Raw genomic sequence first — 24,636 nt, 5'->3', positions numbered from 1 at the left:
AGCAAGGCTGACTGAAGCATGTCAAAGATTGTGTTGGCAATTGGTAAGGCATACAACTGATCACAGCCACAGGTGGGGAAAAGCAGTGTAGGGTTTAGCATGAGGCATATTTTTACATTACAGAGGGTGACTAAAAAGGCTGTGCACATGCTTGTTCACAGGGGACACAGTATCATCCCACAGTGTTTTAGGTGGCTGCTTTCTTGTTTAATACAAAAGTGACAAACTAACCCACAGCTATTCTCAGATACTGTCACCATGCATTTCTAAACTGTCTTAGACAAGGCATTTTAATCAAATCTCTTGGCCATCCTTTAAGTGGACTGTCCAGTCCCAGCACCTTTTTCCATCATGCCTGTGGGAAGTTTGAGCCATGCTATCCCCTAAACCAGTGCAGTCTAGCAGGACCGACAAAGGCACAGCTGGCCCGTGTTGGCAAGGCACATCTGGTGTCTGGGGGTTCCACTTGCCTAAGGGCTATCCAGCCACGGCTTTAAGCTCCTGCCTGAATTTAGCAGTTGACATCACCACTCCTCTTCCCTTGTTACTGCTGCCAATATTACACCAATAATGCTGAGGTCTGGTCAGAGACTTCTATGGCACACATCAGAAAGTGCATGGAGGGTGATCCTACCACAACCCTTCCGTGGTATAAAGAACCTGTATAGCATCCAACAGGCCCTCAGTGACTGACTGCCATCCACTGCAGCAGAAAGCGACCAGCCTCGCTTGAGCCGCCAAATTTGGGATGCAGCTTCCTGTTTAACTTAAAGCAAGGTCGGGTTTGGTTGTGCCAGAAATGGGGGACTCTCCCATAACAGGGGGTGGGGTGGAGGGGGAGGGATAACACACGGCACGCAAAGGGACACAATACTGAGCGTGGTCACTGGGGGCAGCTGCAGCACCATGGAAGTGGCCATCTTGCTTGCTACCAGAACCGGTAAGTAGCCAATTTACCCCCTGATGTGGAGAGCTTGTAAGCCACAAGGGGGGCCAGTAGAGAGGGTTCCCCTGTGGAGAAGCCTGCAGGCCACCAGAGGAGGCAGCAGCCTCTGGAGCCTGACACCCTCCCCCCATGGCCTGCAGGAACAGATGGGGGCCTCAAGCCCCTGAGAGGAGTTGCCATCAGCACATCACCACTCTCAACCACCAGGGGTTGCCTTGGTAAGCCCCCCTCCACCTCCCAGTGCCTTGTGCTGAGCCCCTGCCCTTGGTCCTGCACCTCCCTTGACTTCTGTGAGCTCCCCTACACCTCCAGCCCTCTGCCCTAAGCCACCCCTCAGCCCCAAGCTCTCCAGCCTTCATTTCCAAAAACTACAGTCACTGAAATAAATCATGGACATTTTTCACTTATTTAAAAATAATTACTTCAGTAAAAGACCAGAACAACTCCAGGTACCTCTGCTAGTACATAAATAATGGAAAAGGTTGTATGCGCCTACAAAGATTACAGAAACTTCTCTGGCTCCTCTAGGATCTCTTGGTATAAGTCTTCAAAACAGGCTAGAGCTAGATCCAACCCTGTTCCCAATGGAAGGGAGGATGCATGCACAGACACATACACCCCATTAGAGCAAATCCACAATTATCTGACCAAACCAGATGAAAGTTTGAAATGGTCTGGAAATGGGAGATTTTACTTGGTTCTCATGGAAAAACGGCTCTTTCCATGCAGCCCAGGGATCTTCCGTGACAACAAAATGTTTGGCAGGCAGCAGGGGGGAGCGCTGAATGTCCATGGCCATGCTATATGGCTTTACTCCAGGCGTTTAAAAGCTCCAGACAGCTATTACTAAGCTAGTACAGCCACATGAATCACGGCTGACCACAGGTCTGCCACCTGCCCATAGCCGGATCGTATCTCCTCGACCTTCAGTCCAGTCTTCAGGGCTTAGTGTACAGGGGTGACATCGCTCCAGCAGGCTCTCTGACTAGTCCTCTCAAGGCCACTTTTGAATACTACAACCGGATTACTGATAAAAATGCTCGAGTGTCTGTTTGTGATGCAGAGGCAATACCTACAGTCTCCTGCCATCTTCTGTAAGCAACCAGACTGGGTAGCTCTAAGCTTGACCCAAAACTTACACCGAGCACCCATCAACCTTTCTGGAAATACCCCATTGAGTGAAGCATTCCAGTTATGACTAAAGACCACTTACCTTACCATTCTGTATCTTACCGTGCAGTCCTAGAGCATGGACTTGTTATCCAAAGTTCACCTTCAGTGTTGTGTTCTCCTACACACTGGTATGTGCTCCTGGAGGGTGGGAAGCACTAAAAGATCCTTGTGTGGGGAGATGCAGGACCAGCTCCAAGCCCCTGTAATGAGTCTGCTTGAAAGATTTAGTTGGATAATAACTTCAGTCAGACAACAAATATGACCCCATTAGTTTGTGGCTACAAAAGGAGAGTTTCAGATTTAACAAAGCCACAATTTTAACACAAACCTTAGTTTCTGCACTCTCTTTACTACAGTAAAATTCCAGAGAAACAAGAGACTCCATTTTATATAAGCCTTTATTTACAACTTGTTTAACAACTGTACACTTTTTTGTAGCCTTGGAAGCATTATTGTATTTGACTGGGAAAAACGTTATTAAAATGTTCGAATTCTTCTGACCACAACCATGTCTTTTTGTCTATATACAGATATGTATATTAATACCACTACCATGACAATCTGGTAGTTACAGGATAAGAATTCATAGTGAACTGAAGAGGGCAATCAAATGTTTTCACACTCTAGAAATCCATTCTCTGACAGAAAATATATTGGCAATTTCACAAACAGTTATTTTGATAATTGGTCAACACAAATAAGGACAGTCAAACAAGCTGCCACAGAGAAAATTAAAGTCTCGTATGCAGCACACATCAAGTTAGTACATTGGATACATGCGTGGGATCATTGTTAATTTGCCACTGAAATTTGCAGTTGCTCCAGGAGAGCGCGCCTAGGATAACTGAATTAAAAGAAAAAACATTTACGTGCGGATACGAGCTCAATCGGACATTTCTCTACTGCACTGAGGAAACTAAGTCAAGCTAAAGGATGATTTTCAGGACAGTTCAATACCTTGGGCTTCAGACCAGCTTGAACAGTAACCTACTAATCTATACAGCCAGGCTGGTGGCATGAAGAATGGCTCCAATACCCAGAGCCACCCTCGAGGAGTCTCTGTCTAACCCCTGAACAGTCACATGGCAACCGAAAGCTACGGACTCTGGCGGCACTGATCTCCAGTGGGGGTAGGGAAGCCTTTAATCATCCCCAGCGGCTCTCCGGAGTTGGAAATGCCACTCATCCCGTTCCCAAGAAGGCAAAAAGGCCAGTTTGTACACCCCCTCATCAGCTCTCAAGGCCTGAACGTTCCTCTGTGATGAGGAAGTGTGGGGCTGCTCAAGACACGGACTTCTAATCAAACCAAACAACGTACAGCGCTAATGAGTTCAGCTTCTCTGGAGGCAGTTAGCAAATACTATGGCTTACAAGGTCTCACCTTTGCCCCAGAGGTTCAAACAACCATAGATTTACAGTCAACAGTCACTTTGAATACTCTAGAACAGCATGGTCTTGCATCTTGCCAGTGCTGTCCGTCCATGTACAAAATGAAAATACAGTAACACAAATGGGTGGCTAGTTCAGAACTTAAATTTTTAAATAAGCAGCTTTTTAAATTAGTCAATAGAGGCAGCACCAAAGCATTTTGAGTTATACTGTCTACATATTGCAAATCTTAGAGCAATCCTTCATAATACAAAGAAACCAGCATGCTAGTGCAATTGGAAATGAAATAAACTGGGATAAGGAAAAGACAACTAAATAGTACAAGTAAAATTTAAATAACTCAAATAAGCTAGCAAGGATATTTTGCATAATACTGTAAGTCTGTAGACTGCTTTTGTACTAGTTCTGTCGACTCATGTTCCTTTCTAGAATCATTTATCATTTGTACATAGATGGAAAAAAATTGTTACTGAAAGAAATTGAGGACACAGCTAAATGGACAGAGAAAAAAGTAACAGTCATAAACTACTGTGTATATACATATTAAGAAAGTATGCAATGTTTGCAAATAAAATATTGCATGATAGTCCATGCTTGGAATTTATCAGCTGGATCTTGCTTAGTTTTTAAGGAACATTGGAGTCGTCAAACAGCAATTCAAACATTTTCTCCTGCAAGAAAACTTTCTTGGCTTCATTTAAATAATAAAAAGCCTGATTGAAGCAGAGCCTTTAAAATATGACTATACAAAAAGGTACATTGATGACCACATTAAGACTAGCCATTATCTAGTTTAGTAATCGAAAATGTTGCAGGTGGTTATGTGTTAATAATTAGAATGAAGTAGTTAAATCGGATAGAGAAAGTAAAATGGAGCACTGAAAGGGATCTGTGTCAATTTATCAAATGCCCTTTCAAGAATTCTGAATACTGAGTTTTCGCCTTCCTCAGTTTCACTGGGAGATTTTTTTTTTGGAGGGGGTGGAGGGAGCAGGTGGTGGAAGAGGGAAACCATAAAGCCACTCCCCAAGATGGCAAGCTTCTTTGCAAGTCTCTCTTTGAAATCAGCTGGCATGAGTCTTAAGTGGTAGAACTGGTTAAGTTTGGGGTTATGCAGTCTGGCAGAAAAGCAAGTCATGCACTGAACAGTCCCTGTATGACAAATAATGCTGCAGGTCATGCAACCACATCACTGCAAATGAAAAAAAAAAATAAAGAAGAAAGTTAAAAAGAAGCCAAACATTTCATTCCTGTTAAAAAGGAAAGCAGAACACACATTTTCTATGCAGTTTAGTTAAGCGGCGTCTAGTTAAAGCTCAGCTAGGTCAAGGGGAACGGTTTCTTGCGGGCTACAACCATTATTTTATTAAGGCGACTAGAAGCATTCGCAAGATGCCTAATGTGCTACCAGCTGAATGGCGGAACAAAAGCTGGCCTCTAGCCCAGCGCTGCCCCATGGGCTGGGGGGACTGGGACAAGGGGTGTTTGCCCCCAGCCTCCCCCGACGGTTTTTGCATTGGTCAGAGATATACAGGCCCCAAAGTTGGGGGCAGCGGGGGCCTGACCACTTTTAAGCAGCGGTTCTCAACTAAAACACCATGGCTGCTGCCTGAATGGTCCAGAGCATCACCCCAAGGGGCACGGTGGCAGTGCTACTGAAACAGGACCAGGCTGCCACTCCAAATGGGGCTGTGGTCTGGCACACGGGTTCCTTTACAGCCAAGCTCCGGGGGCTCTATTGAGAAAGCGATTCTTGGCAGCATAGGAGGACGAGAGAGGGGATATGCCACAGCTGAGGAAGATCTGGGGCGGGGCTAAGGGATGAGCAGGGGCCCTGCTGGGGGAGGAAGCTGGAGGAGGACTGGAATTGCACCCTCGCTCCCCTCCAAGAAATATCTCCATTTGGTGCCACTCCTAGGAACGGACCACGACCCAGATCCTCAAAGCTATGTAGGCAGCTAATTCACATCGATAGACGTTAGGCACCTTCATACCTTTGAGGAGCTGTGTCCAAGTGGTTACACCACTCTTAGTGCAGAAGGCCTCTTCAGACCACGCCAAGATCTACAGTAGCATTGAAATTGGCCTCCACACATTCTTGCTGCCTGTGAGCACAATCCGCTTAAAAAAAAACCACATTTCCAGAAATAAAGAAGGTGCTGCTCTCACAGCATGGGTTTTAACCACTGAAAAAGGCAATGAGTCATATTTTCAATTCTCATCGGTCAGAAATGCCACACAAGTGTCGCAAGATAAAAATATTAATGAGCAAGCCCTGAGTTTTGATTAGCTCTACCAAAGCTGCCTAACAAGCACATCTGTGTCATGTTCATTGTACACAAATAAGTTTTAGTCATTTCATGTAAAATAAAGTTTTCGATTGAAAGCAAATTTTAGATATTACTGCAGAAATATGCAGAATAGGAGAGAAACTTGATTCCAATGTGGGCTTATTCTGATTTTCAATAATCCCATCTCAATATAAACAGCAAATACGCTCATCTGATAGAATACAGGCTCTAAGAATTGTCCTGACTAATAATGCTTCTCATCGCAGGCAAATCTGGACTGAATTTATTCGCGAAAATGTCTTTATGGCTAAACGTTAAGACACTTCTTTCCAAAGTTATTGCAAAAGCACAAGTCCTGTAGATGCTGCGTTAATTCTACCAAACCCAAAATAACACAACTACTTAACTTTGCTGCACACATTACAAGTGTACGCTTTCAAATTTCTGTAACAGCACAATGACCTTACTATGCGCCCACCTTCGTGCTCCTGTCCTCCTAACCAGAATGTTTATTATGTAGAGAAGTCAGAAAGTGCACAGAGAGAGAGAACAGACCATAACAAATCAAGTGAAATAAAATCAAGAATGCATTAAACACCGAATCCTGAAAAAGTATGCTGGTAGTTGCACATCCAGGTGCACCGTTGTCCACTCAAGCGCTACTAAACGAGCATGCACAGCAGGATGTGGATGATTGAAAAAAAACCCCGCAAAATGTGAAAATGCTGAAGCTGAGAGAGAGCCCAATCCACTTGTTCAAATGAAAAATCCTGCTCTTCACTCTCATCAGAGGGTGAGATACTGAAAATCTGCTTGTCCAATCGGATTAAATGAAAGATAGGGTGATGCAGTTAACACACTCTAACACACTGGAAAATACAATGTTTCCGTTTTACTAAAGGGAGCCCTTTGGGGAAACAAAAGAAAAGGTAAACCTGGCCACAGACTCTCCGAAATACACTGGCCCAAGAGAGGGAGAGATGTGCCTGTCCTTGTGGGTTAGAATAGTGCCTGTTATTACTAGAAACGAATCTGGTAACAACTTCTAGGAAGTATTTCCATAGTAGGGAATTTTTTAATCACTGTAACAGCAGCAGTTTTTTAAGCCTGGAGAGATCCAAGATACTGAGGCTGATCCTCAGCTGGCAGAAAGTGTCACTGCTTCAGAAGGAAGGAGCTCTGAGGATTTCCAACGGCTGAAGATGAGGCGGTTACTTGCCTGTAACTGGAGGTGCTTTGAGGGGACGGTCCCTATATGAATGCCCTGATACTTACATAGGCGCACCACACGAGAGTCGGAGAATTTGAAAGCAGCGTCTGTTGCTCTGCATATATAGTCTGGCTTGCCTTACACTTCTGACCCAGGTAAGGAAGGGTAGAGTGGACCAAAGATCTCTTCGGTTCCTTCTCCTCCACAAATCGGAGAGCAGATGGGAGAAGGATGGGTAAGTGAAATAGAAATAAGGGCAAGGTATCTCAAAGAGCCTCTAGTTGTGAGTAAACACTTCTTCGAGTGATAGTCTCTACTGCATTCCACTACGGGTGCCTGACGAGCAGCACTACGCAGGAGGAGGGTGGGATAAGCTGAATGGAGAACTTCCATCACAAATCAGTCATCAGCCACTGAATCTTGTACCACGGTGCAATATCTTGCTATGGGTGCACCATATGATGGCTTCAGACATTTGGGAGGGGTATGTAGGGCTCCTGTGGAGTGCATGTGTACCCCCACTGGGAGAGGGCAAGGTTTGGGAACCGACAGGGTAGAATCTTCATTTGGAAGTTCTCTGGATGGAGATGGGCTATCCTCAGATTCTCTGCGCTCTAGCAACAAACTACCGCGGGGTCTTTCAGAAAGGTTTGGGTCTCTATGGCAAAAGGCCATCTAGGAAGTGGAGTCCATGTTCTTCTGCAGATGTATGGGGTTTTGGGAAGACTATAGGTAAGTGAATGGATTGGTGAAGGAGAAATGCCAAAACCACTGTTGGGATAAATCTGGGATGTAGTTGTACAGCAACTCTCTTTGGCAAATGTAACGTGTGGAGGGTCTGTCTTCACTGCTCTGACCCTCCTTGATGTGATGACTATGAGAAAGGCAACTTTCACGGAGAGGAAAGACATGAAGTCAGTCACTAAGTACTGGGGAGGAGGGGTGTTGAAATGGAGAGGACAAGATTTGAGTCCCACAGGGTGTTATTTTTCCAGGAGGCAGGGAAAGTCCCTATCAAAGCATTTGAGAATCAAATGGTTAGCGAGTGTGCAAAGAGAAAGTTGCCTTCCATAGAGGGATGAAGTGCAGTAACAGCTGCCAGGTAGACTTGCAGGGAACTGAGGGATAGGCCCGATATGTCTTTCTAGATAGGATATAGTCTAGGGCAGTATTTCTGAAACTTTTTAAAGACCGAGGAACACCAAACCATTTTTCTTTTTAAATGTGAAACACCGAGGATTTTTTGTTGAGGGGGGAAAAAAAAAGTTGAGGGGCGGGGGGGAGTTATACCCTAAGTATTTCAATTTAAGACTGGCAGATTTCCAAGTTGAGTTCTTTATGCTATTCATATTCATGGCCTTTGTTACCATGCCATGTTATCAGAGTGACAGTGAAGGACTGGTTTTTAGCAATGCTGATAAATTAGCAAGACATGGAAGCAGAATGGCTGAATTATAAGCAGTTTCTAAGCTGTGGGCAGCATCGATACCTCCAGCAAGACATCACCGGAGCAGCTGGACTGCTAAGTTCTGTAACAGTTGCAATCCCTAAGTGTGTTTCTGGTGGCAGCCCTTAAACTGGTAGCACAAAGACCATTGTCCTGAGGATCCACAGCTGGAAGAACTGATTGAAACGTCTCCTTTTTTAAAGATGAAAACAGCCATTCTTCTCTCACTGAAACCAGAGCTTTCACCTTCTGTTCCCGTACAAAAACTGTTCCCATGCCTAAATGCAAAACACGTCAGCCGCAACTGGCAGTAAATAAGGTTGCCAGCAAATACGAATGGTTTCCCAAGTACCCTGTAAGCCACACTTTCATTTTTCCTGGACAGTACTTCAACCAGTTCTCAAACCCACTTCTGAAATCGGAGGCTCCGAACAGCACTAAGAGAACGCCTCTGATCTCATAAGACGGGGATTTACTTTAAATTGTGGCATCAATGTATAATGCGCCACGCTCCCTCCTTTGTCAGGTCTCCACGTGTCTTCCTATAAGCAATGAACACAGAACATCTCTGATCTTCCATTGGCACTGACCAATGCGCAGAACCACTTCAGAGCTACCCCATTATTGTAGAAAGAACTGTATCTTCAGATGAGAGAGTGAAAACCCAAGTCAGTGGCAAAATGCCCATGCACTTCAAAAAGCTCAGCCCTTCACCCCCACCCATGGTGTCCAACACACTAGCCACAAGTGGCTATCTGGCCGCTTGAGTGTGGCGAGTTGCTATAACAATAACCATTCTAGTATTTACATTTTCAGACTAACAAGGCTAGTTCGCTAAAGCAGTAACCACTATTGTGGCTACTGCTTCAACTGGTTGGACACCACGGATCAAGACTCTAGAGCATTTATCATGAATTGTTTCTGATCCATCAGCTGTTTTGGGTGTCAAACAATTAGTTTAGGAAGCTGACTTGAATCCATTGTTAGGGAGTAATCTGATGTCTTTTAGAACTGTGCAGCTGGGAAAAAAATGCACATTGCTTCTAGTAGAGTTTCCCAGGGCTTTCCAGTCTACTTTTATTTGTTAAATGCCAAGATATGTCCAATTCCATCAGTGGATTGTTTCTAAAGTGACCTTGTGCCTCGCTCTCCAATGAAAACATTGGAGTCAAGAATGGAAAACAAGAGAAGCAGTCAGATTCTCCCAATATGGTGCCAGTTGCAGAGCCAATCTCCAGAGATCTATTTTGACAGATGGGAAAAATCTGAGGCTGGCCTACCTATACTGATGTGGGAAAGCCCCTTTCTTGAGTTTCTTGTTCAGTCAGCTGTAACTCAACATTAAATTAAATCTATCAATGCCAAGAACCCAGTATTTTGCTTCATACGGTGTGTGAGTTGCAGCGAAAAAAAAAAAAACTTACGACAACGACCACTCTTGGAGATTTGTACGCAAGCACCCTTCTCAGAACAGGTGCCTGTGTCTGTCTTGCTTTCTTCACCCGATGAAAAAAAAATCCTCTTATTTTCACCTCATATTGGTCACTACCAAGTTTCCGATGCCTCCCTGCACTCTAGATAGGGAAGAAATGTCACCTACTTATGCTTGAGATGGTCCTCTGCCAAGGATGCCCAAGACCTAATGCAGATCTGAAATAAGACTGAAGCGGCAGCTAGTAGCGTATCTATTCCCACACTTATTGCTTGTTACAGAGGCTTAGTCAGTGTCTTCTACAGCCATCAGCTTGAGGGGTTTCTGGCTCAGTCAGGATTTGCCTCTTGAAATGCGAGGAGCTCACATACCCAGGCATAGCAGATCATGCCATACTTCACCTATTTCTATTGAGAAAAGACAGGTAGACAGGAGAAGTGTTTGTACTCCCAAGAGCGAAGTGTGCAGGGAAATGAGCAATGCTTAACTAGAATTGGCCTGGCACAAGCCATTACTAATATGAGTCCTCAGTTTCGTGACCATTAAATTTTCTTTTTAGTTTAAGGGAGGGAACACCGGATTTCACATGCAAACTTTGCTCAACGCGATCATTTTAAGGAAGGTGTCTGAAAGTCATTGTTGCTATCAAGTGCAAGTGACCCCATTGTAGATTTTATTGAGAACAGGCTTCACCAAGATGGATCCAGTTCTGATCCACAGTGTTTCAGAGGGGTCTCAACTTTTTGAGTCCCCCCTCCACGTCAGCCTGCTATAAAAGCTGCAAAGCACACCTGTCTCACAGGCACTGGTTTTAGGAGGTAGTAAGCTGGATAACTGCCTGGGCCCCCCTCCCCATCCCACTACACTGTTCAGACTTCCACTTCAGCCGCGAAAGTGGGGTTGAGAGCCCTGGGCTTCAACCCCATGCAGGAGGTTGGGGGTGGTGGGGACGGCTTCAGGTTTCTATCCCATGCACCGATGAGTCTAATGATGGCCCTGCTTGGTGGCCCCCCTAAAACCCGCTCTTGGCCCCCCAAGGGTCCCAGTTCCCTGGTACAGAACCACTGCTATAGATGACACCAAAGGCATGAGAGTGCCTAAGGGCTCACAACAAGAGGGAAAACGTATTTATAAGTTTCTCCTTTGTACAGAAACTCATTGCCCTAAATCCTGTCTGATTAGCATATATTCATTTTGGAGATACCTAATTATTTTAATGACAGGCATCGTGCAAAACATAAGGGGTCAAATTTGATTCAATTTATGCCCGTGGAAACCTAAGTATTTTGCCCTACACGTGCTAAATTTTCCTCCCAATCTTCTCCAAGAGAAAAAATTTCTCGATAAAAGGTGTTCAATCCAGGGGTTGTTTTAAATTTCATAGAAAATGAAAAATTGGAGACATACATTCTGGGTGTTCTTCCTCAAACTCGCTGTGTAAAGCGAGTATAATATAACTACCAACTATGCCAAAGCATCAACACTACTCAGACAGAATCATTACAAACCATCCAGGAAGCTGTCGAGTGGACAATCTGATGAGGAGTAATATTGATAAAACTGCAGAAATTATTTGAATGCATCAGCAAAAAGGGGCCCTCAAAAATAAGTCCTACTTTAAAATTTTCTTAGCAACTGGCACATACCCCTCAATGTTATGGAGACAGCAGAAAATGACAGGTACTTTAGTTCTAAATAGGATTCAAAAAAATTCACCCTTTGATACACTAATGAACATTAAAGATGCTAATGAAACCTGTTGGAATAGAAAACTGCTAGCAATATTTTTAAAGCAAACATAGAAATTATTTTAGTCTGGCAGTGACACCAAAATTGCAAAGAATTCTTATTTGCTTAATATCAAGAAGGATACAGTGATAAAACAACAGGTAGTCCATTTCCTGTTTGTATTATTTTCAGTATAAAATGTTTACATATTTATATTTCTATGTTAGACGTCTCTTTGTGCTACACTTTGGCTAAAAGTTAACTTTAAAATCAGTCTGTTACTGTTTATAAAGCACTTGGAAAAATATAAAGCATTCCTCAAGTGCTAAGTATTATTAAGAAAAAACTGAATCTTACAAATTCTTCCTTATGATGTTTCTAGTACAACTTACAGGGCACTGTACATGCTTGAATCCACACTAGGGATGTAAGTGACTAGTCGACTATTGGATAAGCATAAGCTTATTGGATAATCGACTAGTGATGTGACTAGTTGCTTCCCCCCTTGCTGCCTCAATCAGAGAGGCAGCAAGAGAGAGATCAGGAGCCAGTGCTGGGGGAGAGGGCTTAAAAGCTGGTTCCCCTCAGCACTGTCTCCGTGGGGGCAGGGGAGGTAGAGGCACAGCAGAAACTGTCTCCGCTTGTGCCACTTCTGCTGTGATTTTGCTTTTAAAACATACAAGAGCCCTAGGAGGAAGCGTGGAGACAGCGCTGGGGCTCTTGTACATTTCAAAGGCGGAGGCACCACAGGGAGCACAGGACCAGCAGGGCTATTGCTACAGTTAAAAGGCAAAGGCACCCTTACAGACTAATCAAATAGTTGATGAAAACCCTATTGAATATTCGATTAGTTAATTAATCTAAATTTAACATCCCTAATCGGCACGTTCTTGAATATAAAAGAAGTTAAGTTTCAGTCGTTTGATCGTGCTGTAGAGTTGTGGACTTGCTTGGGCATTAGGCTATTTCCTTTATTTAATACAAAGCTTCGAGACAGAAGGTGCCTGCCTGAAATTTCCACAGTTGTTAGGAAGCTCAGAAAGGACTCCCACGGACTGCTCAGCTCTTTGTCATAATCAGCTAAAAGTGTGGCTGCCCAGGAGGACTGTTTACCCCTTGTAGGAATGCAAATTAGTTCTCCCATAGGAAGTAATCTTTTTAGGTGAGCAGGGCAGGACTGTGTTTTATTTAATACGGATTTATGGTATTAGAAATAGTCACAGCAGTTTTCATGAAACCTGGTAATTATGCACAGCAGCAACAAAACACAGATTTACTGTTCGTCTCTGCTGTTCCTACCTACACAGTGTCAGCTGTAAAAGCAACATAAAACTCAACAGGATAGTACAGCTTTCATTGAGATGCTCAGAAAGACCCATGGAAAGCAGCTCATGGGGAAAAGAAGAGAAAGGCCAAAATAAAGAGAGAGAGTGGGCTCCAAAAACAAAACCTCAAAATAGTAAAACCGACAAATGTGAGACAAAAAACCCAAAGGCAGCGAAGAGGGGGAGAAGGAGCCAGAAAAGAGAGGGGGAAACCCCCTAAAAACAAAAGCAAGTTGTTTAATTTTAGGATGGAGTTTCGTTTGGCTACACAGTCATCTGAAAGTGAATTAGCAGACAAACTTGGAAATATAACCTCCCCTTAAAATTCTGGAATCCCCTTCATTCAGAAGTAGATGTTGGCAGGTGGTGGTACAAAGGAAGAGCCTGACAGACAAAAACAGAATAAAGTCCTAAATATTCTTGGGTTCTTTCCTAGGGGGCTGAAAACTGTTGTATATATTTATTGAGGAACACGGATTAACTCTTGCTCCTGTACACACAGGGTACATGCAAGAAAGATTCCTAAAGCGACCCGTCTGAATTCCACAATCAAGATGTGTCAAAGTAATCATATTGCTAGTTGGTGCTTATGAAACTTGCCTTTTTACATTTTATTTCTCACCAAAACACAGCAAGGCTAATATCACTTTATGCCTAAACAGCCTCCTACACTGTTAGTTTGACACACACTACAGGTGAAATTTTCTCTTCCTAACCTAATTTTAGGCTTCATACAGGGGGCAAACCAGAGTTATAAAGCTTTTTTTAATCAATACATTCAATGCCGCTCAACCATTATTTCTATGTTGGGGGAATGAAAGACAAACACGTATTTTGCCCATGGACTTCAGAAGATGTTTTTTGTATAGATGGGAAAATCAGGATCAAGATAACTTCTTCTATCATTTAATAGTAATTTTTAACATGGATTAGGTATGAGCAGTTGACTGTGCTCTAGACTATAATAGCACTTACAAATGAATCTATGTCTTTGAATCCATGTCTACTGGTCCTTCAGGGTCCTATAACCAGGGCTTGACAAATGGCGACGAAATCTACTTGCCAGCTCTGCACTGCGCATGCGCAAGACCCGCATTGCGCATGCGCCCGCCGCTGGTGAACGGGGCGACCAGCTGAAATCTACTCACCACGGGCGAGTAGAAACAGCGATTTGTCGAGCCCTGCCTATAACCATTTTACACTAAAAGGTTAGATTAAAATATACCTTGGGCTGCTTTAAAAAAAGTCAAGGTGAGCTATTTTTGAAGGGTTTTAATAGAAGGAAAGTCCTGCATTGGGCAAGAGATTAAAATCATTAAAAAAAATGTAAACTTAAGAAACTACATGGTTTGCACATCATATTAGGAACAAGATTTGTGTTGAAGGTCATATCACAAAAACACACGTATACAAAGCTCCCTTATTAGTAAAACTGCAACGACTGATCCTAAGAGATTTTAGGTGTTGAGTATCTTCAACTCTTCAGGAAGTTATTGGGAGTTTAGGGTGGTTCAGAACACTCCGAAATACTCAGCACTGTGTAGAAGGATCTGTCCTAAATTAGTATTAGCAGTGAGAACCACTCATTTTATCAAAATGAAGGTGCAGCGAAGATGCTACAAATAAATGGACTGTTACGTGTCAAAAGAATTAGCCTTCAAACTTTTCGGTCAAGTAAGCAACCAACTTGCCTAAAGGCACAGCTATCATTAGTAAGGCAATCAATATAACCATCCTCCTCCTAGTCAATAAGTTAAAAGAAGTCTTTTAGTGGTGGATGACAATGTGAATATGTTAACGGCAACAATATTGAGCTGGGCTTTGCTCCCTGAAGTATGGTTAGTCCGTAATTACAAATATTTAAAATAAATGCCATCTTTGAACTCAACGATGCTGTAGAACATTAAAGCATTCCAAATATTCCATGATCTTTTTTTCTGGATAGACTCAACTAGCGGGAGAACAATCTCAAAACACTGCACCTGTGGCAGCAAACAATAGTGGAGAAATAAAAGCAGCTCTTATGCCTTTTAAGGGGAAAGGGAATGGAAGAGGGGCCTCCAAATCAGCCTGCTTCCCTATTAAATGCTAAATGCCAAGAACAGGAGCAACCTCTTCCCAGGAAAAGATAAATTCATGTCTGTTGTGCACATACTGCATATCAGATGCCACAGGATGTAGCTCAGTTAGCACCTATGCTAATGTCTATGGGGTGGAGTGGTTTTTTGTTTTTGTTTTTTTGGGTGGGAAACATGTTTTATAGCCATTTTATGCCGCCATTTTGCATATCCTATAAAGGATTTTCATCAATTTTAAACACTGATTATTACATAGTAAAAAGGAGAGTAATTCCCTTTCAATGAAAAGAGTCTTATAAAGGAGAACAACACACATAAGTAGGTGTGTATCATTTCTGACAGAAAATTCACGTTTGCTACATAGCCTATGTCAGACGCTAGGAAAGAGAGAACAAACTTCATACGAATTTAAAAAAAATCCATTATAATGCAGCACTCCTCTGGATGTTTTCAAAATGTTGGCACATTTAAAGGGAGAGAAGAGAGGACTCCGGGAAAAGTAGAATGAAGGGCATTAAAACAATAAGAAATCATAATAAAACCCCTTCCTGAAATGAGAAATAACAGCGGTAACAAGAAACAAAGATAAAGGATGCCAGTTGCATTTCCTGAAACGTTGTCACGTGCAACAAAGTATGCCAGGGCTGTTTCCTTTCTAAAGGCAAGTCTTCTCTACCTTGCTGTAGCTGGCTGGACATGACCAGGGTAAGATCTCCGTGTGCTGGTAGCTTGCCTTTGTCTAGCCAGGAAGGACTGTCCTGAGCCTGTGCTAGCTAGTCTGTCTTCTGCTGCTTTTTTATGCAGAGTCATTCCCTGTGAATAGAGACAAACTCATTAGCAAACATTAGTGCACACTACTTAGCCTGTCCATTTACCTATTGTCTGTGTAAAGTCTTCTCTTTTCCTATTGTCCCTTTGATAGAGACACCCTCTCTCTCTCGCTCGGTACGTCTACACTGCAAGCTTCTTTCGGAATAAGTTATTCTAGAAGATATCTTTCAGAAAAGCTTATTTCGAAATAGAGCATCCACACTACAGGGGAGCCTCAAAATTAGTCCGAGGCAGGCTCCCCTAATGGATTTACAGTGCCAGGAAGCACTGGGGAGGAATGACTTTAGAATGGCCCAAGTGAGGAGCTATTTCGACACAGCAGCAGTGGAGCTTCCACACACACCGTCTTCCAAAACAGCTTTTTCGTTATTCCTCATGCAATTAGGTTTACCAATGTCGGAAAAAGCCCTCCATTATTTTGATTTTCTTTCGAAATAATGCAACTGCTGTGTGGAAGCTTGTATAGATTTTCCTGGAATAACAGCCGTATTCACCCTCTCTTGCTCAGTGCCATATGTAGTAATCATGCAAAAAGGTTTCAAGGATGGACACCCTCCAGTATTTGAGCATGCTTTTCTGCATGCCTAAGCATGCCTCTTGAGGTTTTTTTTTTAATGTTATCTTCAAAGAAAATTAAGGTGCCTCGCTCAACTTTCAGAAATGCGTTTTGCCTATGAAGTGTCAGCCAATGATAAATGGAAGGAATTTGTCCCAAAAGAAAACACAAACAACGTGTTTGCTGTCAATGGTTGCAGCAGGGGCTAATTGGCCATGCTGGGAGAGATGAAAAATTAAAATCAGACAGTCCAAACTGAGAGAAGCGGAAGAGCCAGACACCATCCTAGGTAGTGGAGAAGAACAGAGTAGGGCAGGGTAGACTCATGTAATAGCAGCAACAGAGCTTTTTTACTGGTATAATTCATACCAGTCCCTAAACAAAAAAAAAACTGGCTTTGGTTAGGTCCCCCTGATGTTCCTTTTGCATACACCAAGGGAAGTGTCAGTGTGTTGTTTTTACCAATGTAACACTCATTATTGTACACTGGTTAAATTCCCCTGTGGTTCTCTCAGATATGGTTCTCTTTGCCATATGTGGAGAAACTGTCTGCACCAATTCCAATTAACAAAACTAAATATACATAATTTGGCTAAGTGCCATGGTAGGAGGCCATAACAGTTCTATACCCAACACCGAGAGCCTCTTGTGGAGAGATTTTAAGAATTATAAATAAATACACTGAAGGTTGTGAGCAATCAAGGACAGAAAACCAGCTTGAATTTTATATTGTGAACTTATGTTTTACCTAATGTCCATTATCAACACTATCTCTTTCAGCATGTTTTGCATCTCTATTTTAAGTTATGGCAGGCATAGCCAGAAGGCACAAGTACATGGTTTATTTATATGTTTAGTGTCGACTTGGATATAGATGGCTGAGTCAAATGCACTCATCTGCAATGGGGCAGCGCTCCCTCTCCCCCACCCCTCCAAACCACTCTAATGTCATTAAATGGAAAGGGCTCATGCTACATGCCACACAAACACCATCAACAAAGACTGACACTTGTAATCATAATACAGTTTGGGGCATCTTACCATATTATACCAGGCGCTCACGATAAATTTTTCCTCCGTCTCTCTTTGAGTCTTTGTTTTCTCATATTCTTTCTAAGAAAAAAAAACCAACAACCAAAAAGACTATAATTGTAAAGTGGTATGCCAAGAACAGAGAATGCCTAGATTCATAGATTTCAAGGCCAGGAGGGATCACTCTGATTCTAGTCTGACCTCCTATATAACAGGCCAGAGAACTTGCCCAAAACAATTCCTGGAGCGTACCTAGCAAACATGGAAAAAAACTGGAAACCCAAGAACAGCCAAAGGGGAACTTGTAGATCGTTACCTCTAACGAATGGAACATTCGGTCCCGTTCTTGCAGTTGATTTTTCAGAGCCTGAATCTCCGGAGCGGTGCCCTGGTTCTGTTTAGGATCTAAAGTCCGGATAACCTGCAGGAGGCAAACACAACAGTTCATTTAAGTCAATACCACAATGTGATCTTATCAAATACATCTAGATAAAGTAAAAGGAACCAATGGCCAAAGCGCTGTAAAAAATGTTCAAGTCCTTTAAAGAAAGTACTTGTAACTCTGATGGTTTTAAGAAACTTAACCCGACACAATGTGAGAAGAGTGCACTATTCTAAGATGCTATATCCTTTAATCCAATCACATCTATGCTGCTCAGTCCACGGTAGTGACTGACTTCACCGTGTGTGCAGGATGATGCAAACCAAAACCCATTTAAGAAATGCCATAGGATCAGTTCTTTGCTTTCTCTTAAAGGAATCCATCAAAACAAAAAACTGCTGGTGGGAGAAAGAATGAGTTCTTCTCTAGCTCCCAGTGTCACAGAGTGAGGGTGAAGAATATCCCCCTTGAAGCCATTCTCCTCAAATATGCTGGAACAAAATCATCATTAAGTGTTACTAACTCTCCTTTAGTGGATGATAGGCATGCAAGAGTCCTGAAGGAAATTAATAATGAAGTGGCTGAGCTATGAAGAGACAGCATTAAATCTAGCCACCACAATGGGTATCCATTTTTTAAAGAGACACTGGGGAAGAGTTATGGAAATCTCCGTAAGCCACAAAGAGCATCAATTAGTTGAAAAATAATTAAAGATAGTGTTACATAAAACTCGTATCAATAGGACAAATCAGTGCGGCTTATGCAAAGGGAAAAAAATCTCGCCTCTAACTTGTTAGAATGCTTTGAGTGTGACAGTAACGTAACGGATAAAGGAAAAGTGTAAACCAGAAATTAGTTGGAATTTCAAAAGGCTATTAAGTCACAAAAGAGGAGACGCAAAGCTTTGTCATGGACTAAAAACTCACTGATGGGTTCTACATTAATTCTTCTTGCTTAGGAAAAAGACCTAGACATCATCACAAACAGCTCAATGAAAACATCTGTCAGTGCAGGAAAAAAAGCCTCAAACAAGATGTTAGGGTGTATTCAGAATAGGAAAGAGAATAATAGTGAAACTATCTTATTGCCATTTAAAAAACTGATGGTATACCCATAGCTTAATGGAGCCAAGTGATTCAAGTGCTCAATTACAAACCTAAAAGGCCGTGGATCTGAGTTTTGCTTGATTGCACACTGAAAAGCCACCTCCAGTTTACCCAACTGCAAAATGGGTATGTGATCTATAGGATTAGGAAAGTAAAAGGCCACAGTAGTCCTTTGTGTACTGTTGGCTGTGGAAACTGACTTGCCTATAAAACGGTATCAGGTTGATCTGTAACTCGTGGAAAACCTGATTTTTTTAATATAACAGTTTTGGTCACCCCATCTCAAAAAAGATATAGCAATATCGAAATGGAGTAGAGAAGGGGAAAAATGATTAGAAGCATAGCATAGCTTGCATATGAGGCTGTACTAAAAATTGTTAGTGTTGAGAAGAGATGCATAAAAGGTGATGCAATAAAGGGGCATATAAAATAATTAATGGCCTAAAGAACAACAATTGGGTGTTCCTATTTACCTTCTCAAATAAAGGACAAGGGGAGAGAGACCAAAGAAATTAAAACTAAAATGGATACATTACATTGGACACCTATCATATATAATTAATCCACAGATCTCACGGCCAGAAGATATTACTGAGGGAAAGAACTTAACAGTATTAAAAAAGATTTTCTATTTTCTAGAAATAGCTAATCAAGAAAATCACCTGTAGTTATAGCTGTTATAATAAACATTTGAAAGGCAAATTAATCCTTATGCTTCAGACATTAAACCAACCTGCTAACTGACTAGAGTTAGGAAGAACTTTCCCCAAGAGGCCAGTTATCAAATAATTATTACCTTACTAGTATATCACCTTCTGCTGGTCACTGTCAAGGACAGAGCACTGGTCTAGGTGAACTACTGGGGCGAATGAACATGATGCTTCCAGTGGGAGCGGGTGTTTGTATAAAAGACAGATAAGTGAAGAGGGGCGAGGTTGGACAAACATAAATTTGAGGTAGAGGCTTCTACAGGAAGAGAATCTTAATGCTATGTATCATCTTGGTGTCCAACGGAAAACTACCACAAAACCCATGCATTCCCTTCCTCTCCTGTGGTGACTGACATAGTTAGGTTTGTTTTATTTTTATTACCACAGAGAGGCAGTGAGCAACATAAAGCTTAGCTCAGAGCACCACACTTACACTCTTGGCTTTTTCCAAGTACTTTTTGTATCGTTCCTCCATTTGCTTCATTTCTTCCTCTTTTTTCCGTAAAGCTTCTTGTAATTCTTCTATTTTGAGCGCTTTATGTATGGAGAAAAGCATTTAAAAATTTCACATTAAGAACATACTTAAATATTATGTTTAAATATAAATTAAACCTATAGCTAGTACTTATTTTTTAACTGAAGGAGAGAACAAGTCAGGACAGCAAAATATTCTACTAATTCAGCCAACATGGTGGTTAAATATTTAACAATTCAGAAACACTTGTAGGAAAACAGTGATTTCTACTGCTCTGTATACACTAGTTAAATAATTAACCTGTAGACAATATTACTATCTGAATGTATGGAAAATTAAAGGAATAATTAATGCCATACACTAATGGCAACTCATTGTTAATTCATAAAATGTTCCAAAACATTCTAGCAATGTAATTCACCTAAGGCAAATATAAATGCTAAAGAAATCTACAGAAGAAAGACCCCTTGTACATATTTCACCAAAAGTAACACTGAAGGATTTCAATAGAAAAATGTGACATGAAAGTAACAAAATTATTTTACTCAGATCATTTCATCTGAAGAAGTAGGTTTTGCCCACCAAAGCTCATGAGAGATTGAGAGAGAGAGAGAGAGAGAGAGAGAGAGAGAGAGAAAGAATTTTGTTGGTCAACAAAGGGTGCCATCTACACAGCAGGGCTAAAGTCGAATTAAGCTATGCAACTTCAGATAGGTCAATTGCATAACTGAAGTCGAAATAGCTTAATTCGGCTTTTGGTGCTGTCTACACAGCAGAAAATTGAAGGAAGAACACTCTTTCTTCAACTTCCCTTACTCCTCGTGAAATGAAGGTTAGAGGAGTTGGAGTAAGAAGTCCTCTAGCGTGCCATTATTTTGAAATAAAGACTTGTAGTGTAGACGCACTCTTTGTTATTTCAGAATAATGTCAGTTAATCTAAAATAACGCTGTTGTGTGGACGTACCCCAAGGTGCCACAGGGCTACTGGCTGCTTTCATAAATTACTTTCTGTGGAGCAGTAGAGCAGTTGCACTAACTGGACTCCACATCTTTTTTAACACAATTTTTCTTTTGTATGAATATATTACATTTTTAATATTGATCAGCTCCCACATTGTCTTTTACTCTTAAAAAAAAAATCTGAGAAAACTGTCCAAAAACTGTTGCTGAAATGGCAGCTTGACTTTTCTTTGTGTGGGCGCGCACGATGGAGGGGAAGAAGATGGGGGAGCAGTTTAAAAATTATTACTTTCTCCTTCAGCCCCTCCCTGTCACCTGCCACTCATTCCTACTGCCTTTTTTCTCTCCCATGCCCACAGGTCCCATATGCCTGCCTTTCCCCATCAAAGTTTCCCTCCTCAAACCTGACATCTTACAAAGGCCTGACTGGCCAATTGAACCACATCTTTGAATTATATCAGCATCCCTCAGCCATACTCTTTCTATTACAGAAGCTAACAAATAAAGAACAGCAGGTCCCACAAACAAATGTGGAATAAAATAATACATGGTTCTTACAGGACCCTTTTATGAATAAAACTTGCATGGCACCTTCAGCTAGATGCTGGAATTGATGTTTGAAAGATGATGAGATGAGCCACTTATTTTTTTTCCAACCTACTCAATGTACTGACAGTACGTCTGGGCCTTGGTGTATGGCTGTGAAACCCCAAACTGGCCCATTCTTATTGACCAACCAGTGTCCACAAAGATTTACTCCAATCATCTTTCTGAGACTCCAACTGTCAGCAGCATTCCAGTTTACAACCTGAACCCGTGTTCAGGCCACATGAGGTATGTACCATCATATTGCGGCTGAGCTAATAAATGCGGAGGGATTTTCAACGTAAAAGCTACCAGGAGACATGACCCAATCTCAGAAAATAGCCGTTTTGAATAACTGAGGTTAAAAAGACCAATAAAGAACTGTATTAACTTGACATTCCTGTGAACATCAAGATTTTAGCACTCTTCAGGGTAAACATCCTTTCTATAAACATTAGAAGTATCTTCTGGGACAGCGAATCTCGCTGTTCTCCTCTACAAGAATTAATTTCTGTTTACCATTGTCACACTTCCCTGTCATGTTGTATCACTAAAACACCTGAACTTAACTACACATTTTTCTTAAATATTTTAGTTTTCTCCGTTAATTATTTAAGACCCTCCGTACATACAAACTTTTTTTTAAAGACTGAGTGTTCTAACAGGGGGAAACTCACAACTGCTGTTATATCTTGGTTCCAAATCTTCAATTATAGCTCGTTTCCTCTGTATTTCATTGTTAGCCTCATGCAGCTTCTCACTGTTCCAAATTGTAAAAAGATACATTAATGTGCTAACACTGTTCTCCATCGCAAATGAAAATTAAGCAATACAAAAAAAATCCAGGTTCTACAATTCTGGGAAATTATAAGAAAGCTGATTTTCGGCTATGAGGGACTAGGGCAAATGGTGAGTGATATCAATGAACAAAGAATGGAACTGTTTAAAAAACAGAAGAAAAAAACACTATTGTTGTACATTAGGACACTCCATTCATACTCCAAAATTCTACCAATTATTTAATAATTTAAAAATAAGGTGCACAAAATGTGCTTGAAATAAATGATATTGGCAGTTCTGATGTTATGAAAGACCAGCTAACTCCCTCCCCCCCCAACTATACACATCTTGAGGCTGTACACATCTTGTAAACTAGTAAGTCATCGAATGAGGACATTAACTATCTGTAATTGGAAGTTCTATAAGATGTGTGGTCCCTATTTGTATTCCATATCTGGGTGCACAAGAGTGCCATGCACTTGAGTCTGGACGTATTTCTAGCAATGTTTGTTGACAATCTAACACCCAGTTGCCTACTTCAAGGGACCACCTGTATTTAGTTCAGACTCTCCTCTTCCTTCCCCAGTAAAAGAGAACTGTGCTCGAAAGCTTGTACTTTCCATCAACACAAGTTGGTCCAATAAAAGCTATTACCTCACCTACCTCATATTTTATTATATAACTCAGCAGTTCTCATCTTTTCCAAACTACTTTATCCCTTTCAGGAATCTGATTTGTCTTGCGTACCCCCAGTTTCATGTCACTTAAAAACTGCTTGCTTATAATACCATACATAAAAATACAAAACTGTCAGCACACTGAAAAATTGCTGACTCTCTCATTTTTACCATATAATTATAAAATAAATCTACTGGATTATAAATATTGTACTTACATTTCAATGTACAATAACTAGAGCAGTATAAACAAGATACTGTCTGTATGAAATCTTAGTTTGTACCGAGTTTGTTGCTGCTTTTTATGTAGCCTGTTGTAAAATCAGGCAAATATCTATATAAATTGATATACCCCTTGGAAGACCTCTGCATACCCCCAGGGTTACATGTATTCCCGGTTGAGAACCACCGCTATAACGTATACTAAAAAGTGGATAAGTAAATATTGTTTATATTAAGTTTGTTCAGGGCAACTTGAAATATTCCTCTTGATTTAAGATTTACAACATTTTAGATCACATTTTCTAGCACCACAAAATGATGATTCTTAATTACTATTCTTTGACAAAGACTTTCCCCACAAGAAGTTAATAATGCTTGAATAATGGCTCTCATAGTATCTTTTGTTGTCTACACTTCTGCTGCTTATACATCTTCCAAATTATACTGCTAAGCATTTTCCAAAATACAGAAAGTCAGTGTTTTTATTTCATACTACAAAAACAATACAGGAAAGTTTTATTACTTACAGATGCTCTTCAAGCTTCTTTTTCAGCAGAATTGACTAAAATAGAAAGTTAAGTGTGTTAATTATTTTAAAAAGCTGTAGAGCTTAGCTGCCAGATTTTCATTTTATTCGGTTTACAGGCAGTCCCCGGGTTACGTACAAGATAGGGACTGTAAGTTTGTACTTAAGTTAAATTTGTACTTAAGTCGGAACTGGCGTCCAGATTCAGCCACTGCTGAAACTGACCAGCGGCTGACTACAGGGGACCAACACGGGGACCAACACGGCAGCACCCCAGCTGCTCTGCCCCAGGCGTCCCCAAGTCAGCTGCTGCTGAAACTGATCAGCGGCTGATTCTAGGAAGCCCGGGGCAGAGCAACTCTGCCTCAGGCTTCCTGTAGTCAGCCGCTGGTCAGTTTCAGCAGCGGCTGACTTGGGGACGCCTGGGGCAGAGCAGCTGGGGTGCTGCCGGGTCGGTCCAGTAGCGCCGAGGAGCGGCACTGCGGGACCAACCAGCAGCGCCCCAGCTGCTCTACCACAGCGTCCGGGAGAAAAGCCTGGTCTGCTGGGGGGGGTGCACTAGCTGCGCCGCTCCCCCCCCCCCCCCCCCCAGCAGACCATGGAGACGCGGGCGGCGGGCCCGAGACGCGGTCCCGCCGCTTGGGTCCTCTGCGGCTTTGCTGGGCTGGGGGCCCAGCAGACCAGGGAGACGCGGAGCAGCTTTTCTCGCCCCGGAGGACGCGGGCGGTGGGACCGCGGCGCGTCTGGGCGGTCCCGCCGCCCGCAACCTCCGGGG

General features: G+C 42.0%; 1 protein-coding gene across 3 annotated transcripts in view; it reads right to left on the bottom strand.

Moving 5' to 3' along the window:
* Positions 1-2,499: 2,499 nt before the first annotated feature.
* HOOK3 (hook microtubule tethering protein 3) overlaps positions 2,500-24,636 on the bottom strand; it is a 94,140-nt gene continuing 72,003 nt past the window's right edge. For 2 of the 3 annotated variants that reach the window (XM_075931327.1, XM_075931326.1), the window contains 7 exons: positions 23,863-23,897; positions 22,334-22,416; positions 20,070-20,170; positions 17,755-17,859; positions 17,448-17,519; positions 15,696-15,832; positions 2,500-4,700 (listed from right to left, as the gene is read on the bottom strand). In XM_075931327.1, coding sequence (XP_075787442.1) covers positions 4,685-4,700; positions 15,696-15,832; positions 17,448-17,519; positions 17,755-17,859; positions 20,070-20,170; positions 22,334-22,416; positions 23,863-23,897 — 549 coding nt within the window. In that variant the 3' untranslated portion in view covers positions 2,500-4,684. Of the gene's footprint in view, positions 15,833-17,447; positions 17,520-17,754; positions 17,860-20,069; positions 20,171-22,333; positions 22,417-23,862; positions 23,898-24,636 lie in introns of all 3 variants that reach the window. The other variant, XM_075931325.1, reaches the window with a different exon arrangement.

The sequence above is a fragment of the Pelodiscus sinensis genome, chromosome 6 (genome assembly GCF_049634645.1).
Source record: "Pelodiscus sinensis isolate JC-2024 chromosome 6, ASM4963464v1, whole genome shotgun sequence".
NCBI classification, from domain to species: domain Eukaryota; kingdom Metazoa; phylum Chordata; order Testudines; family Trionychidae; genus Pelodiscus; species Pelodiscus sinensis.
The sequence above is the reverse complement of the archived record's forward strand: the minus strand, read 5'-3'. Positions and strand labels throughout refer to the sequence as shown.